The following is a 16871-nucleotide window of genomic DNA, read 5'->3' on the forward strand; positions in this document are numbered from 1 at the left end:
GCTGACCCAGTGACCAGTCAAGCTTCGTCAAGGATCAGCAATATACGTCGGCTGTTAAATATCGTTCTTTCCCCCTCTCACATGTATATCTTGGGTTTGATTATTGTGCAGGGCCCCCACAGCTAGTGTCTCCACTAATGCCTTGGAGTATTTTTTTTTGTTGAACAGGGGTATGAGGCAGGGATGTCTACTGTCTCCACTTCTATTCTATTCAATCTTAGCAATTGAACCAATGGCCATAGAATTGAGATCTTCCGATAGATGGAAGGGGATAAGTAGGGGAGGGAGGGAGCATAAGGTGTCATTGTACACCAATAATCTGCTTCTTTATATTCTGCAGCCGGTCTTCATTCTGGATGAGATAATGATGCTTAGAGGATTTGGCTCCTTCTCTGGGTAGAAGTTGAATTGGGATCAGTGCAAATACTTTCCAGTCAATCCCCCAGGGAGGGGAGTCAAACTAGGGATGGTACCTGCCCACAATTGGGCCTCACTTCATCAATTGAATTATGCTAGTCTGGTGAAGGGGGTCAAATCTGACTTGCAAAAGTGGGATAACCCTGTCCTTGGCAGGTAGGTTTCAGACTAGTAAAATGAAGGTCCTCCCAAGGTACTTTTTTTAATGTCTCCCCACTTTTCTGTTAGAGGGAATAGTGCTCTTTTATTTGAGCGAGCAAAGCCCCAAGGATCACAGAAATTTCTCCAGATTGATAGATAGTCAGATGGGTTAGCTTTACCCAATTTGTTATATTATTATTGTGCTGCCAATATTGAGAAAGTGTTGAGGTGGCTTAGTGATCAGAGTTTCATATGGGGGCTAATGGAGGCATGTTCTTGCAGGGGCACTAGTTTGGGTGCCTTAGTAACTGCCTTGTTTCCATTCTCCTGTGAGGTTCACTTTGAATCCAGTGGTGGTGTCCACCCTGAGGATCTGGAAGTAATTCGGACAACATTTTAAATCCAGCTTCACGCTCTTTGTGGTGTCTATGTGCAGGTGAGTTTAGACTTGACGCTTAGGTCGTGGAAGGGCAAGGGTCTGAAAAGGTTTGGGACCTTATTGGGAAGGGACGGTTTGCCAGTTGAGCAGCTGTCAGTAGCATTTCAGCTCCCTGTGACCAATTTGTTTAGTTACTTGCAGATTTGTGACTTTTTGCATAAGACTTTTCCTTCAATTCTCCTGACACCGCCATCCTCCTTGTTGGAGAGTATTTCATCTTTGGCCATGTCTGGTGGTGGTTGGGGGGGGGGGGATATTTCGGGTATCTATAGCCAGATACTATCAGCGGAATTAGCCCCATTGGACCAGGTGAAGATAACGTCGGAGGGTGAATTGGGTCCTATTCTGGATGAAATGGTGTGGGGTGAGGCTCTTTACAGGGCAAACTCTACGTCCTCCTTTGCTCGGCTCAGTTTGATCCAGTTCAAGGTGGTATGGGAGGGAAGGCAGATGTCCTTGCCTTTTCTAATTAATATCCCAGAGGAGAGTCCTGCTTGGGTGACTTCATGGAATTTTTGCATTTGGAGAAAATCAAGTGCACCATTAAGGGGTCAGTAGAGGGGTTCTACCCGAGATGGCAGCCATTAATTTCCTTTTAAAGAGTCAGTCACCATCAGTTGTGTGTGTGGGGGGTTAGTTTTAGTTTAGTGTGGGGGGTGGGGTTAGGTTTGGCTATGTTCTTAACAGTTGAGTGTGTTCCTTTTATATTGCAGTTTGTAGTATCTGTTTCATATTCTGTTATTATATTGTTATAAATGAAATTTTCAAGTAAAATTATATTTTTTAAATGTGAATTTGAGGAATTCACAATGGAAAGTAGGAAGATGGTGGAAAAACTGAACAGGAATTTTGCATCAGTCTTCACTATAGAGGATACAAACAAGATTCCAGAAATTGCTATAAGTCAGGAACTAAGCAAATTTACAATCATCACCAGGGAAGTGGTATTGAACAAATTGTTAGGGCCGTACTGACAAATCCCCAGGTCCTTATAGACTTCATCTTAGGGGTCTTCGAAGAAGTGGCTAATGAAATAGTTGATGCATTGGTGTTAATTTTCCAAAATTCCCTAGATTCAGGGAAGATTCCATTAGATTAGAAAGTAGCAAATGTAATTCCTTTATTAAAAAAGGGAGACAGAAAGTGGGAAATCACATGTCTGTTAGCCCAACTTCCGGCTTCGGGATAATGTTAAAAGTTATTATCTGTCATAGGGAAAATGTTAGAAACTAATATTAAAGATTTTATAGCCGATCACTTTAACTTGTGCTGTGGATAAAGGGGAACCAGCGGATGTACTGTACGTAGATTTCTAGAAGGTATTTGATAAAGTGCCACATCGAAGGCTATTGTGGAAAATTAAATTGCATGGTGTAGGGGTAACATGTTGGCATAGATTGAAAATTGGCTAACTAACAGAATGACTTGGCATAAATGACAGATGGAACAAGTGGTCTGCCACATGGATCAATGCTGCGGCTCAACATTTTAAAAATTGTATTAATGAATTATATTAATGACTTGGGTGAAGGTATGGTTTGTGAAATTTACTGATGACACAAAGATAGGTAGGAAAGTAAGTTATGAAGAAAACACAAGGGGGCTACAAAGGGACATGGACGAGTTAAGTGAGTGGGCAAAGAAAGATATGGCAAATGGAAGACGGAGTATTGGGTATAATATGGGAAAATGTGAAATGGTCCATTTTGGCAGGAAAAATAAAATTATCTAAATGGTGAGAGATTACAGAGCTCAGAAGAATCTGGATGTCCTAGTTCATAAATCACAAAAGGATAGTATGCAGGTAATTAGGAAAGCCAACAGAATGTTGTCGTAAAGGAATTGATTACAATAGAATTGTTATCGTAAAGGGAATTGATTACCAAAGTAGGGACCGATTAGAGGAGAAATATTTTCACCCATAAGATTGTAGGAATCTGCAACTCGCTGCCCGACTTGAGTGTTAGAGGCAGAAACCTTTGTCACACGTAACAAATACGCATTCAAGTGTCACAACCTACAAGGCTATGACCAAGAGCTGGAATCATAGAATTTACGGTGCTGAAGGAGGCCATTCGGTCTATCAGCCCTTGGAAAGAGCACCCCACCCAAGCCCACACCTCCACCCAACCTTTGTTTGTTTTGGACACCAAGGGCAATTTAGCATGGCCAATCCACCTAACCTAAACATCTTTGGACTGTGGGAGGAAAGCAGAGTACCTGGAGGAAACCCACGCAGACACGGGAAGAACGTGCAGACTCCGCAGAGTGACCCAAGCCGGGAATCGAACCTGGGACCCTGGAGCTGTGAAGCAACTGTGCTACCGTGCTGGAAAGTGGGATTTAAGTCAAATAGCTCTTTTTCTTTGGTCAGAACTGACTTGGACCAAATGGCATCCTACAGTGCCATAAAATATAGTCTGGGTTGGTTACCTAAATATGCATGTCTATAACTGAGTGTGGCCCTGTAGCAGTACTGGTTGAACAAGATAAAGTCGCCATAGCCCCAGATGACCATAGGCTGCTTTCCCCTCTCCGGGGGAGAGCTGTCTGGTGGTGATTTAACACGAGCATCACCACAACTTGGGCGAGGGGCAAGATTGAGATTAACCCCAGCTGCTATGGGAATTGGACCCACGCTGGTGTGTTTTGCATCACAAAACAGCTGTCTAGCCAAGTGAGCTAAAAGAGGTGGGAGTGTTTGTTGATTGCATAATGTTCAGCTTCATTCTGAACTCAAGATACTAAAACAGTCGGTGTCCATATGCAGCAAGCCCTGTGGCAAGTGACATTCACACCACACAAGTGCCAGGCAATGACCACCTCCAACAAGAGAGAATCTGACCATCTCCCCATGACATTCAATGGCAATACCATCACTAAATCCCTGATTATCATCCTGGAGACTTACCAATAACCAGAAAATCAGTTGGATTAGCCATATATGAGCAGGTGAAAGGCTGGGAATTGAGGCAAGTAACTCACCTCCCAACTCCCCAAAGCCTGTCTACCCTCTACGAGGCACAAGTCAGGAACCCAACACCAGACAGGACAAAGCAGTCCATATGATTGACACCTCATCCATCACCTTAAACATTCACTCCACCAGAGATGCAGTGGTAGCGGTGTGAATCATCTACAAGATGTACAAGCAGTAACTCACCAAAACCCATTCAACAGCACCTTCTAAACCTGCAACCTCTACCACCTGGAAGTACAAGAATAAGAAACAACATCAGCTGCATGTTTCTCTCCAAGGCGCACACCATCCCGAGCCTGAATTTTATTGCTGTTCCTTCACTGTCTTTGGATCAAAAGCTCTTTTGCTAACAGCACTGCCTGTAAACCTGCACTACATAGACTGCAGCGGTTCAAGTGGTGGCTTATCACCATCTTCACAAGAGCAATTAGGGCTGGGCAACAAATGCTGGCCTTGCCAGCAACACCCATATCCAATTAAAACATTATTTTAAAAATGTTTTGATTCTATGTGTCTTCAAAATCCTGCTCTCAGTTCACTTCTTGGATAAATATTCAATAAATAGCGAGGTTTTGATTTTTTTTTTATCATACCAAAATGAGATATGATACAGCAATATTTTCAGATCTAAAAAAATGCCCTCATACTCAAGGCCTCCGTTTCCCACTATCAACTTCGAAGTTTATATTGGAACACTTCCTCAGAAGTAAATAGAACCCGTTTCACAATCACACCAAGTGACTGAATAAAACATGCACTAGGGAAATAATACACGGTAACAAATTTAGATGAATTAATTGAGAGCTCGAATCAGAAAGCATTGCATTATATGTAAGTGAGAGGTCATTCTGTCATGTCATAAGATAGTACATCAGACTATAGCCAAATTTCTTAAACTAAGTTTACACCTCCACAAATGCATGATGGGCAAGTTCCTATGACCTACAAACATCAAGCAACACCCTCAAGGGAATAAATGATACTCTGTAGCTTATTTCTACATAATGTCAGATCCAAGACAGGTGAACAAGGTGGTTGAGAGGCTAAGCTAGAACTGAACCAAACACAAGTTCAGCCACAGCTAGAGCTCTGTTCTAGTCACCACAGGTCAAGAAGGATGAAATTGCACGGGACAGAGGAGATTTAAAATGACGTTGCCAGGATTGGATAATTTTGGGTGAGGAAAGACAGGATAGGTTTGGCAGTTTTCTGGAACAGAGGAGGCTGAATGGAGAGTTAATTGTGATATATAAAACTGAGGGGAAGGTAACCCACGTATATCCTTTTCTCAAGGTCAATGACCTCCAGGGTTCTTCAGGTGTCTGATCGCAGTTGGCCCAGTCTTGGTGAGGTTTCACATAGGTCATGTGGATTTTGGATAAAGACAGAATTAGGTTTGACTGCTAGTACCCAAAGACAACCAGAAGATGACAAATAGAACTGCAATCCTAGCATAACTAAGATCTTCAACACAGCAAAAATATTGGAAACACTGACAGGGCAAGTATCTTTGGTTGTATTTGTAACCCAGAGGGCACATTTATTTACTATTCAGTCATGAGCAGCAGGATAACCATTGTGTCCAACAATTTTTGACTGAGCAGGTTGGCTATGTCACCAAATCTTTAAAAAAATTATTATATTTTACCAGATTAAAAGTGTTAGAGATGAACCCATCTTCTTCAAATGAAAAATCCACATTCTTCTACTTATTTCCATTCAATAAAAATTTGGAAAAAAAATAACACATGGTCCAGTTTCTGAAGGCAACATTTAGACCATTAAGTTTTGTAATCCATTTCAATATTTGTGGATTCAGTTATTTTCAGACACCGTCCTTGGCGATGATCACAATAAATGTATTTCGGTTATTAACCAATAAATATTAATATAGTTTTATCCCAGTCTTAAAGTCGCTGAATTTGATGGGGTGGGGGTGGGAAGCAACGTCAGATGACACGTGAAAATGACTTTAGTCCAATATTCTGGCTGTCAGAGCCACCACGAATAGGCTGCAATTGGAGATTAAATAACTTGCACATTGATTATAACATCGCTTTGATGAGATTTTACTTTTGATAAAGTAATTACTCACCTAAAAATTAAGCCCCCACCCCACAAAAAAACTATACCTCCAAAACCTCATCCTCCACCCACCCAGTTTGCAAAGTGAACAGGCCTCCAAGGGAGCAGAAAGGAAAAAAGTTGAAGGCGGATTAGTACCCGACAATCTGAAATAATCACACTAGGCAAATTGGAGGATGAGGGCAGTGGGAATTGAAGTTTGAAAGGCCGGCTAGGCCCGAGCAGGAAGAGGCCGGCGCTGCGCGGAGGGAGGGAGAGGCGATAAGAGGGGGTGGGGGTGCCTGGCCCTTTAAGCGGCCCCGATACTCCCGCAGTGTGAAGCGGGGCCGGGGGATGAGGGGAACTCGGGAGGCGCTCAGGGCGAGAGGAGAAAGACTCGAGTGAGGAGAAGAATCCGGGCAGGCCTGGATTTTCCTCCCTCCCTCCGCCCCATGGGGGGAAAAAATTCCTCTCTAGACATCGGGCCAATTCCCATTAAAATAAGCGGCACAAACGCCCGTCCACCTCCTCCCCCCCAACACACACACTCACTCACTTACACTCACTGCCGCTTACCTCGGCTCGCCCCTGCTTCTGCCTCGCCGCGCCGCTCCTCTCCCCGAGCCAAGATGGCGCTTGCTTTGGAGAGGCAGAGGTTGCGATGTCTGACAGAGGGAGCGGGGCGGCCGGTTTCGCAGCCGCTCTGCCTGAGTCCCTCCGAGCGCCGCCGCCGCCGACCGCCATTGCGGCTCTACCCCCGGCCCCCCCAGGCCGAAGCAGCCGAGCGCCGACCAGCTTCTACCCCAGCTCCCGTCCCGGATCAGAGACCCCGCGCCGCCCCTGGGCCCACCACAGCGTGCCACTGTGAGGAATGTCAGGCCCCTCTTCCCTGGAGGTCGATCATTTCAGGCGAACTCGCCCGAGAAAGGGGTGAATTCAGTGGGGAGGAAAGACGGGCCATCGATCAGGTCGAGATTCGACTCTCATGCCTCGATTGACGGAAAGTGCCGAAGTGTATGTGACGCTGCACGGCTGGACCGAGGGTCGGCCAATCAGGCGCCTGCTTTTTGTTCCTCGTGCGGCTCCGGGAAAGGAGGGGCGGGATGCCAAGGACGGCAGGGAGGAGGGGGATATTCATCTCGCGATATCTCCCGCCCAACGGCCGGCCAGTTTCGAAAAGACAAGGCGCGCGATCGGCTCCGGTTAATCACCGCGGAGCTTGCCGAGGTGCACGTGCCGTCCGCTGACCTGGTCGGAATTGGGCGCAGGTGCAGGGATGGACTCTTTGTGGTTCCGAGAGATCCTCAGTAAGCGGGTTAAAGTTACTTTGGTGTGCGGCACTTATTCAGGATGTCTCCGGCACGTGGATGCTGCTTCGAAGGCCATCATATTGGATCAAGGTGAGGTGTGGAAGGAAGGGATTTGGATAGTTTGCCTGAGTAGGCACACTGGGGGGAGGAGAATTTTGCTGCTTTACCCCCACCCATCAAAGTCTACATTGTTTTTCTCCGTATCACCAGTTTGTGATAGAGTCAGAAGGTTGGTGGTACATGCAGGTCCCACTCCAAGGCTTTGAGCCAATAGTCAAGTTTCACTCTTCAGTACAGTACTGGGGGAGTGCTGGACTATCGTGGGTGCAGTCTTTTAGATGACATGTTGAACTGAGTGGTGGAAGATCTATTTGCATTACTTTGAAGAAGACCAGTGGGGGTTTTCGTGGTGTCCACGCCAATAATTATCTCTCAACAGGAATGAGGCAGTTTCGCCTTCCACACTCTTGGAAGCCCTGAAAGTGGTTATTGCGGCAGCGGGGGGCGGGGGCGGAAATAATCTTTTATAAAATGCATAGGGATAAATTTGAATGGTGGAGAGGCAGAGACTGCCATTTTCGAGGTGGACTGCAAGTACTCTTATCGCCCCAACACCAAAGTTACTGGCCTTCAGAAAGGAATTGCAAATGGATTTTGCTGTTGTCACCCGGTAAGACGGTGAGCCTGCTGCGATGGTCGAGGGTGATGTTTTGAGTATGGGGAGGAGGTCAGTCATCTGTTGGTTTACCAGCTGAGACAGCAGGCACCTCCTGGGAGATAGTGCAGGTCAGGGACTCTGGTGGTGGGCTGGCTTCAGCTCCAGAGAAGGTTAATGAGGTGTTTGAGGCCTTCTACCATGGGCTGTACCAGTCAGAGATCCCAGAGGAGGGTTCATCAATGAGCCAATATTTGGATTCGGACGTGGAGCAGGAGAGAAGGAAGGCAGATGTTGGAGACGCCGATAGGGCCAGAGGAGATCATGAGCTGTATTTGGTTAATGCAGTCGGACAAAGCACCGATGGATTCCCCATCGAATTTTACAAACGGCTTGCTGGTCAGTTAGTCAGCTGGTTAATGATTCTCTGTCCCTGGGATGATTCAGAGGAGCAGACAGGATATGTTAAGGGTCGCCAGTATTGGGGGATTGTTAAATGTTGTGTTGTTGCCCTCCTTTGGGATCCAGCCAGAGGTAATTATTTCAATGGACATTCAGCCTCTCTTGAGATGCTGGGGTGGTTTAGTTTCAGGCCAAAACTTATTTAACGGATTAGGCTTTTGTGCAGGGCCCCCACCACAAGTGTACATACTAATGCCCTGAGTTTGGGTTATTTCCACCTGAACAAAGGTACAAGGCTGGGGTGTCCGTTGTCTCCGCTTTTGTTTGACTTCGCAATCGAGCTGCTAGCCATTGTGTTGAGGGGAGGGAGCACAGGTTGTTCTTGTACACAGACGATTTGTTACTATATATCATGAACCCATTCTACAATGTGGTGGAGATAATGGAATTGCTCATTAAATTTGGCTCCTTTTCAGGGTACAAGCTGGATCTGGGAAGTGAAATATTTTCCGGTGAAATCCCTAGGGAGGGGACCTGATCTGGGGAGGCTGCCATTTTGTCTGGCCTGGACTAGATTCCGTTTTCTGGAAATCCAGGTGGCCCATGACTGGGCCATGCTCCATAAACTTTTTGGTGGATGGGGTGAAGGCTGATTTTGAAAAGATGGGATGCCGTCCCTCTGATCTTAGCGGGAAGGATGCAGATAGTGAAGATGAATATTTTTCTGAGGTTTTCGTTTATGTTCTCGTGTCTCCCATTCTTTCTTCCCAATGCTTTCTTTGCAGAGTTAATAAATTTATATCTGCTTTTGTTTGAGCTGGTAAGACTCCTTGGGTTTGTAGGACATTTTTGCAACGGGGTAGGTAGACAGTGGGGGAGGAGGGGGCAGTGGTTGGCATTACCTAATCTATTATGTTACTCCTGGGCAGCAAATATAGATAAGGTGCTGGAGGGGTGGTTCAAGAGTCCGGATTCTCTCTTGGGCGGATGGAGGATGTTTCATGCTTGGACCGCATCTAAGGACTCTGGTTACTGCATCAGTCCAATTTCCTCTGTTGAATTCTCTTCGAGCCCAGTGGTGATAGTCACTTTGTGGATTTGGAATCAGTTTTGGCATCATTTTAAACTGGGTTCCATGTCACCGCTGGCTCCAATATGCAGGAACCATAGGGTTGTGGTGTCTTAAATGGAGAGGTTTAAGGGCATTTTTCTGGATGGTAGGTTGGCCGGCCTAGATGAGTTGTTAGCGAAGTTCCAGCTCCTGGGAGGGAATGTATTCAGGTACTTTACTGCAAGGAGCTGCCTTCATTTTCCCTGGTGATGTTGCCCTCACTTGTGGAAAATTCCTGTCCATGGCCGAGTTCGGGGACGGTAAGATTTTGGATGTCTATCGGCAGATGTTGGCAATGGAGCAAGCATCTTTGAAGGAACATAGAACGTACAGTGCAGAAGGAGGCCATTCGGCCCATCGAGTCTGCACGGACCCACTTAAGCCCTCACTTCCACCCTATCCCCGTAACCCAATAACCCCTCCAAACCTTTTTGGTCGCTAAGGGCAATTTATCACGGCCAGTCCACCTAACCTGCGTGTCTTTGGTCTGTGGGAGGAAACCCGAGCACCTGGAGGAAACCCTCGCAGACACTGGGAGAACGTGCAACCTCTGCACTGTAGCCATCTAAGATGCCACCTGCAAAGGAACATGGGAATTATGGCCAACCCAGGACTCAGACAGATACACAGCCTATGTGTATCTAAAACACAGGTAATCAGACCTGACCGAAACCCCATCTCGTTTACATTTTAATGGCCCATTTTCCCAGGACAATAGGACTCCAATCAAGCAACCGGTACAGCCACGGACTGATCGGCGCCACACCCCTTGCTCAGAAAGCACAACTGCCAAGGTCAATGACCGCTAAGGACCCGTCCAGCTACCGAGGCACCCGCCCCTTTATTGGCCGAAATCGGAGAGAGTGATCAGAGCCCTGTTGAACTATTGGGTCCAAGGTTAAGGACCGCCCCAAAGAGCACAAAATCCCAGAGGGATAAAAGAGAGCCAAGCAATGTGTTCTGTCTCTCTTGGATCTGGCCTGTGCCTAACCCAATTGCAGCAGGAATAGCCAACCAAGTTCAAGACCAATGATTGCTATCTGATGGATGCGCCCAGCAGAGACACAGCCACTTACTTCGAACCAGCCAAGCGAAATCCAGATAAAGGCCTTTATCCATTTGCACAGTGCCGGTCGCCCGTATAGGTTATTGTAGCTAATGGGTGTAGTTTAACTCATAGTAGATATTGTGTTTGCATGTTGAGATAACTCTTGTGTATGTAAATAAAACATCTTTTGAACTAACGAACTGGTTGTGTGGTCATTTGATCGATATAAGGCAAAGGCGTGTGCTTCACCGAGGTAAATATATCGAGCAACAGCACAGGCAGTGACCCAGCAGTGAATCGTACCTGGGCCCCTGGCGCTGTGAAGCCACAGTGCTATCCACTTGTGCTACCGGGCTGCCCTGGAGGTAAAGAGGAAGTGGAAGGGTGAGCTGGGTATAGTCTTTGAGGAGGGAGTGTGGAGTGAGGCTCTTCGTAGGGTCAACTTCACATCCTCGGGCAGCACGGTGGCCTAGTGGTTAGCACAACCGCCTCACGGCGCTGAGGTCCCAGGTTCGATCCCGGCTCTGGGTCACTGTCCGTGTGGAGTTTGCACGTTCTCCCCGTGTCTGCGTGGGTTTCGCCCCCCCAAACCAAAAAAAAAAATGTGCAGAGTAGGTGGATTGGCCACGCTAAATTGCCCCTTAATTGGAAAAAATAATTGGCTAATCTAAATTTAAAAAAAAAAAAAACTTCACATCCTCATGTGCGAGGATAAGCCTTATCCAGTTCAAGGTGGTGCACCTGACTAGGGCGTATATGAATGGGTGATTCTCGGGGGTGGAGGATAAGTGTGAATGGTGCTCTAGGGGGCCAGCAAATCACATGCACATGTTTTGGTCTTGCCCAAACAGGTTCATTTCTGGATCTCCTTTTAACACAGCGCCCAAGATTTTGGGCATTCAGCTGAAGCCTTGCCCCTTGGTGGCCATTTTTGGAGTTGTGGACTTGGTGGTGCTGCAGATGGGGTTGAGGGCAGGTGTCCTATCTGATAGCCCTGGGGCGAATTCTGCTTGGGTGGATGTCCCCGATGCTGCCCAAGGTCTCCGCTTGGTTGGAGGACCTGATGGAATTTTTGCACATTGAAAAGATGAAGTATACCATGAGGGGTCAGTGGAAGGGCTCTACTTGAGGTGCCAGCCATTCATCTCCTTTTTCAGGGAACTGACTACTGTTAGCTGGTGGGTTGGAGATTGTCTTTTTGTTTTAATGAAGGTTTTGTTTTACTTATGGGGGAAGAGGGGGATTGGATGGGTGCACCTCTGGTATAATACGGGGTTGGGATTTACACGCGTTTTTGTTATAATGAAAATCTTGTTTGAATAAAAAACAAATTAAATCTGTCAATCTTTGCCTTGGAAATGAAATGAAAATCGCTTATTGTCACAACTAGGCTTCAAATGAAGTTAGTGTAAAAAGCCCTTAGTCGCCACTGTTCGGGGAGGCTGGCACGGGAATTGAACCGTGCTGCTGGCCTGCCTGGGTCTGCTTTCAAAGCCAGCTATTTAGCCCTGTGCTAAACCAGCCCCTATAATAATAATAATAGCTTATTGTCATTAGTAGGCTTCAATTAAGTTACTGTGAAAAGCCCCTAGTCGCCACATTCCGCGGCCTCTTTGGGGAGGCTGGAAAAGGAATTGAACCCGTGCTCCTGGTCTTGTTCTGCATTACAAGCCAGCTGTCTGAGCCCACTGTGCTAAACCAGCCCCTAAATGGGCATACTTAACGACCGATCTCTCTTGTAAATAATTCCATAGATTCACTACCCTCATAGATGAAATTCCTCATCATCTCGGTTTTTTTTTTATAAATGTTTTTATTCAGTTTTCATATTTTATATTGAACAAATTACAAATTGTTAGGAGAGAAAAAAAAACAAACAAACACGCAAAAATTAACATACATATTTACAGGTAAGCATCTTCGTAGTAGTAACTGCCCCCCCCCCCCCCCCAACATGTTTATTTAGTTTGGTTTTGGGCCTTAGCTAGCCATCGAACCCCCGTACCGAACCTGTAGCCCCCCCCCCCCCCCCCCCCTCCCGCTACCTTCCCCCGACTATTCTTCCTCTTGTACATTGGCCACAAATAGGTCCCGGAACAGTTGCATGAATGGCTCCCACGTTCTGTGGAAGCCGTCGTCCGACCCTCGGATGGCAAATTTGATTTTCTCCATTTGGAGAGATTCCGAGAGGTCGGACAGCCAGTCCGCAGCTCTGGGCGGTGCTGCTGACCGCCAGCCAAACAGGATTCTACGGCGGGCGATCAGGGAGGCAAAGGCAAGGGCGTCCGCCCTCCTCCCCAGGAATAGATCTGGCTGTTCTGAAACCCCGAAGACCGCCACTATCGGGCATGGCTCCACCCTCACTCCCACCACTTTGGACATAACCTCGAAGAAGGCTGTCCAGTACTCCACGAGTCTGGGGCAAGACCAGAACATGTGGGCGTGGTTGGCCGGGCCTCTTTGGCACCGTTCACATCTGTCTTCCACCTCCGGGAAGAACCTACTCATACGGGTTCTTGTTAAGTGGGCTCTATGCACCACTTTTAGTTGCGTCAGGCTGAGCCTTGCGCACGTGGAGGTGGAGTTGGCCCTATGCAGTGCTTCGCTCCAGAGTCCCCACCCTATCTCCATCCCCAGGTCGTCCTCCCATTTCCTTCTTGTTGCGTCCAGTACGGTGTCGTCCCTATCTACCAGTCGGTCATACATGTCACTACAGTTCCCTTTCTCTAGGATACTTGCGTCCAGTAGGTCTTCCAGTAGTGTCTGTCGTGGCGGTTGTGGGTACGTCCTTGTCTCCTTTCGTAGGAAGTTTTTGAGCTGCAGGTACCGTAGCTCGTTCCCCCTAGCTAGCTGAAATTTCTCTGTCAGTTCGTCCAGTGTTGCGATATCATCTCGGTTTTTAAAAATAAATTTAGAGTACCCAATTAATTTTTTCCAATTAAGGGGCAATTTAGCGTGGCCAATCCACCTAACCTGCACATTTTTGGGCTGTGGGGCGAAACACATGCAAACACGGAGAGAATGTGCAAACTTCACACGGACAGTGACCCAGAGCAGGATCGAAACTGGGACCTCGGTGCCGTGAGGCAGCAGGGCTAACCCACTGCGCCACCGTGCTGCCCCTCATCTTTGTTTTAAATGGGCAACCCCTCAAAGCATTCCCCCACAGCTCAGCTTCCAACTCCCTCCCTAGCTCTTCTTCCCACTTGCGCTTGACGTCTCCTATCGGGAACCCTCCCAGTCCATTAGTTCTTTGCATCTCTGACACTCTGCCCTCACCAACCCCTGTTTTTGACACCACCCTTGGGGGCACTGTTAATGGCACCTCTGCCTTTATCGGCGGCCAGGTGCTCTGAGTCCGGTCGTAGTGGAGACCCTGAGCGCGTGGGGACAGTGGCGGCGGCAGCACCTGAGGCTGGAGGGGGGAGGGGAAAGGACAGCACCTGCTTCCTCACATAGACCCTCACCTGCAAGTACCAGATCCCATTCCCACTGGGAAGCTCATATTCTTCTGCCAGCCTCTCCAAGCTTGAAAAGCTGCCCCCAACGAATAGAACCCCAAACCGCTCGATCCCCGCCCACCGTCACCCTCGGAACCCTGCGTCTAGCCTACCTGGAGTGAACCTATGATTCCCGCAGATCGGTGCCCAAACCAAGACCCCCTCCAGCCACAGATGCCGCCGCCCCTGTTCCTCCGCAGGAATCTCAGGAAACATGTCTGAACACGGGTACCAAAAATATGAACACTCACCTCAAGCTGATGAGACTGGATAAAATGAAATTTCAAAACTCCAATTGACAGGTTTTTGTTAGACATGGGTATTAGGAGTTACAATACCATGGAGGGTAAGTAGAGTTAAATGGAGATTATTCATGATCTAATTGAATGGCAGATCATGCTCAGGCAACAAAATGGCCTACTTGTTTTCTAAACTGGTCAGTTTCTTAATATTTTTTTTTCTCTGCAGTTGAAGATTTGGAAAATAACCGGAAGCTGCCTGGCATCAAAATGTTTTTTGGATATGAGATCAAAAATTGTAAGCATTTTTACTAATACCTCTCCCTTTCTCTGAAATGCATTTTTCCTCTTTTTGATGAACAGTATTTTAAAAAATACTATGGTGATCCAATTCACCATCTTCCCAGAGTAGAGATAAATTATTTTCCCAAAAGGCTACACACAGAATTGAGATGGTCCTCTTGACCACCAATCTGATGGTTGCAGAATGACAAGAGAAAGCAGCTTGCAAATGCATAAATCTCTCCATGCATAAAAATGCAGCAGCTTGTCCTGTCCTTATTTGTAAACTCACTAGATGCTCGAAGTTAGTGAAAGACTTGCATGGAAATACACCTATTAGTTGAGAGCTCTGATTCAAATTAACAGTTCCACAATGGAGTCACTGAATGTTTTTTTTTTAATTTTTCCAATTGAGGGACAATTGAGCATGACCAATCCACCTACCCTGCGCATCTTTGGGTTGTGGGGGTGAGACGCACGCAGACACGGGAAATGCGCAAACACCGCCCGGACAGTGGCCCGGTGCCGGGATCAAACCTGGGCGCTCGGCGCCATGAGACAGCAGTGCTCACCACTGTGCCACCCCCGCTGAATGTTGATACAATTCCGAATCATGGGTCTGAAATGAAAATTTTGAAAAATTGGTTCCCTGATTTTTATTTAACTTTTATTCTTCCCCACATCAAGGCTTGTAACTCTGTGCAGGGTTGAAGGTACAGAAGATGTTTACGTTCTACCTTCCCCATTTGTTTTGGCTACAAGAATTCAAGATGCAATTTTTGTGTGGTTTCTGTCCTATGGTCCACTGCTGGCTTAAAAGGAGTGGTCGGCCTATGGAATTCGCTACCTCAGAAAGCACTCTTTTCAGGAACCAGTTAGATATGGCACTTGGGGCGAAGGTGATCAATGGATATGGGGGAAGGCGCGATCAGGCTATTGAGTTGGATGACCAGCCATCATAATTAATCATAGAATTTACAGTGCAGAGGAGGCCATTCGGCCCATCGAGTCGGCACCGACCCACTGAAAGAACACCGTACTTAAGCCCATGCCTATCCCAGTAACCCCACCTAACCTTTTGGACACTAAGGGGCAATTTAGCATGGCCAGTCCACCTAATCTGCACATCTTTGGACTGTGGGAGGAAACCAGAGCACTCGGAGGAAACCCACGCAGAAATGGGGAGGAAGGATCAATTGAATAATTAGTTGTTGGCTGTCCCTTGATTCAAGAATGACATCTATTCAGGGTTGCAGTTTCTGAACAAACTGATTCTTGACCAGCAGATCAATCACATCAGGCAGGACATCCCACAAGGTAGTGGGATCCAGAGTGCAGGATTTGCTTCCTTTTCTTTCCTTCCCTGCCACTGTCCCAGGCAATCGAGGTCCCATGGGTGGTTGTGTTCTGGGCAGGGTGGCACCCTGGCATCTACGATGCCACCCAGGCACCACGGCACTGCTGCCTGGGTGATACTGCCAGGCTGGCAGTGCCAAGGTATCAGGTACCATGCTGGCAATTGGGTCCCAGGGTGCCCTGCCCTTATTAGGAGAGGTGTGGGGGGGTTCGAGGACCCCCTAATTGGTAAAACCACAAAGAACAATACAGCCCAGGAACAGACCCTTCGGCCCTCCAAGCCTGCACCGATCACGTGTCCAATCTAGACCAACTGCCTGTATCCTTCTATACCCTGTTCATGTGCCTATCCAGATAATTAGAGAGTTCCAGAGATCGGGGTGCCATTTTTGAATGGCGTCCCAATCTCTTACTGAACTGACGAGCTGAGCTCGTTACTACAGAAAATTAGCTGAACTGCAGTCTCGGTGAGGCATTTCTCGCTGAGGACCAAAAATGAAACAGTCACATTTAGTAGCAGGTTTGTTCTCAGTGCTGCAAGAGCTGGGAAACACCCGGCTAAACAGGACTCTTTCATTTCCATTACACCACGCCCGTAGTTAGGTTCTGTAGGATCTTTCTCAACAAAATGAAACATTATACCCTCTTTGTTGCAAAACTTTATATTGCTAAATTTCTGTATAAGTAAGTTAAAAAACGTTTGAAATAAAATAAATTTTAAAACATTAAAGAAATATGCTAACTTTTTCTACTTAACTCCTACATACTGCCAGTATTCCTCACCAATGCTTCAGCTCACTACACTTCATGCTCCCTGACCTTCCTAGTCAATGTGGACTCTTGCTCTTGCCGAACCTTCCACTACTGCCCTCCTCTTCATTCGCCCGAACCCTCACTGTGAGCGAGGGCTCTAAAGATGTGCAGGAA

At 47.0% G+C, this 16871-nt stretch overlaps 2 protein-coding genes across 12 annotated transcripts in view; one reads left to right on the forward strand and one right to left on the reverse strand.

Annotated features, from left to right (window-relative positions):
* Window positions 1-6823, reverse strand: part of ino80 (INO80 complex ATPase subunit) — a 314154-nt gene extending 307331 nt beyond the window's left edge. For 2 of the 5 annotated variants that reach the window (XM_038782829.1, XM_038782819.1), the window contains exon 1: window positions 6602-6821. In XM_038782829.1, the coding sequence (XP_038638757.1) occupies window positions 6602-6785 (184 nt within the window). In that variant the 5' untranslated portion in view covers window positions 6786-6821. Of the gene's footprint in view, window positions 1-4160; window positions 4206-6601 lie in introns of all 5 variants that reach the window. The other 3 variants (XM_038782849.1, XM_038782859.1, XM_038782838.1) reach the window with 3 other exon arrangements.
* Window positions 6824-7157: 334 nt separating this feature from the next.
* exd1 (exonuclease 3'-5' domain containing 1) overlaps window positions 7158-16871 on the forward strand; it is a 142005-nt gene continuing 132291 nt past the window's right edge. For 3 of the 7 annotated variants that reach the window (XM_038782892.1, XM_038782910.1, XM_038782927.1), the window contains exons 1-2: window positions 7160-7441; window positions 14536-14604. In XM_038782892.1, coding sequence (XP_038638820.1) covers window positions 7318-7441; window positions 14536-14604 — 193 coding nt within the window. In that variant the 5' untranslated portion in view covers window positions 7160-7317. Of the gene's footprint in view, window positions 7442-14535; window positions 14605-16871 lie in introns of all 7 variants that reach the window. The other 4 variants (XM_038782935.1, XM_038782917.1, XM_038782882.1 and 1 more) reach the window with 4 other exon arrangements.

The sequence above is a fragment of the Scyliorhinus canicula genome, chromosome 2 (genome assembly GCF_902713615.1).
Source record: "Scyliorhinus canicula chromosome 2, sScyCan1.1, whole genome shotgun sequence".
In the NCBI taxonomy this organism is placed as follows: Eukaryota; Metazoa; Chordata; class Chondrichthyes; order Carcharhiniformes; family Scyliorhinidae; genus Scyliorhinus; species Scyliorhinus canicula.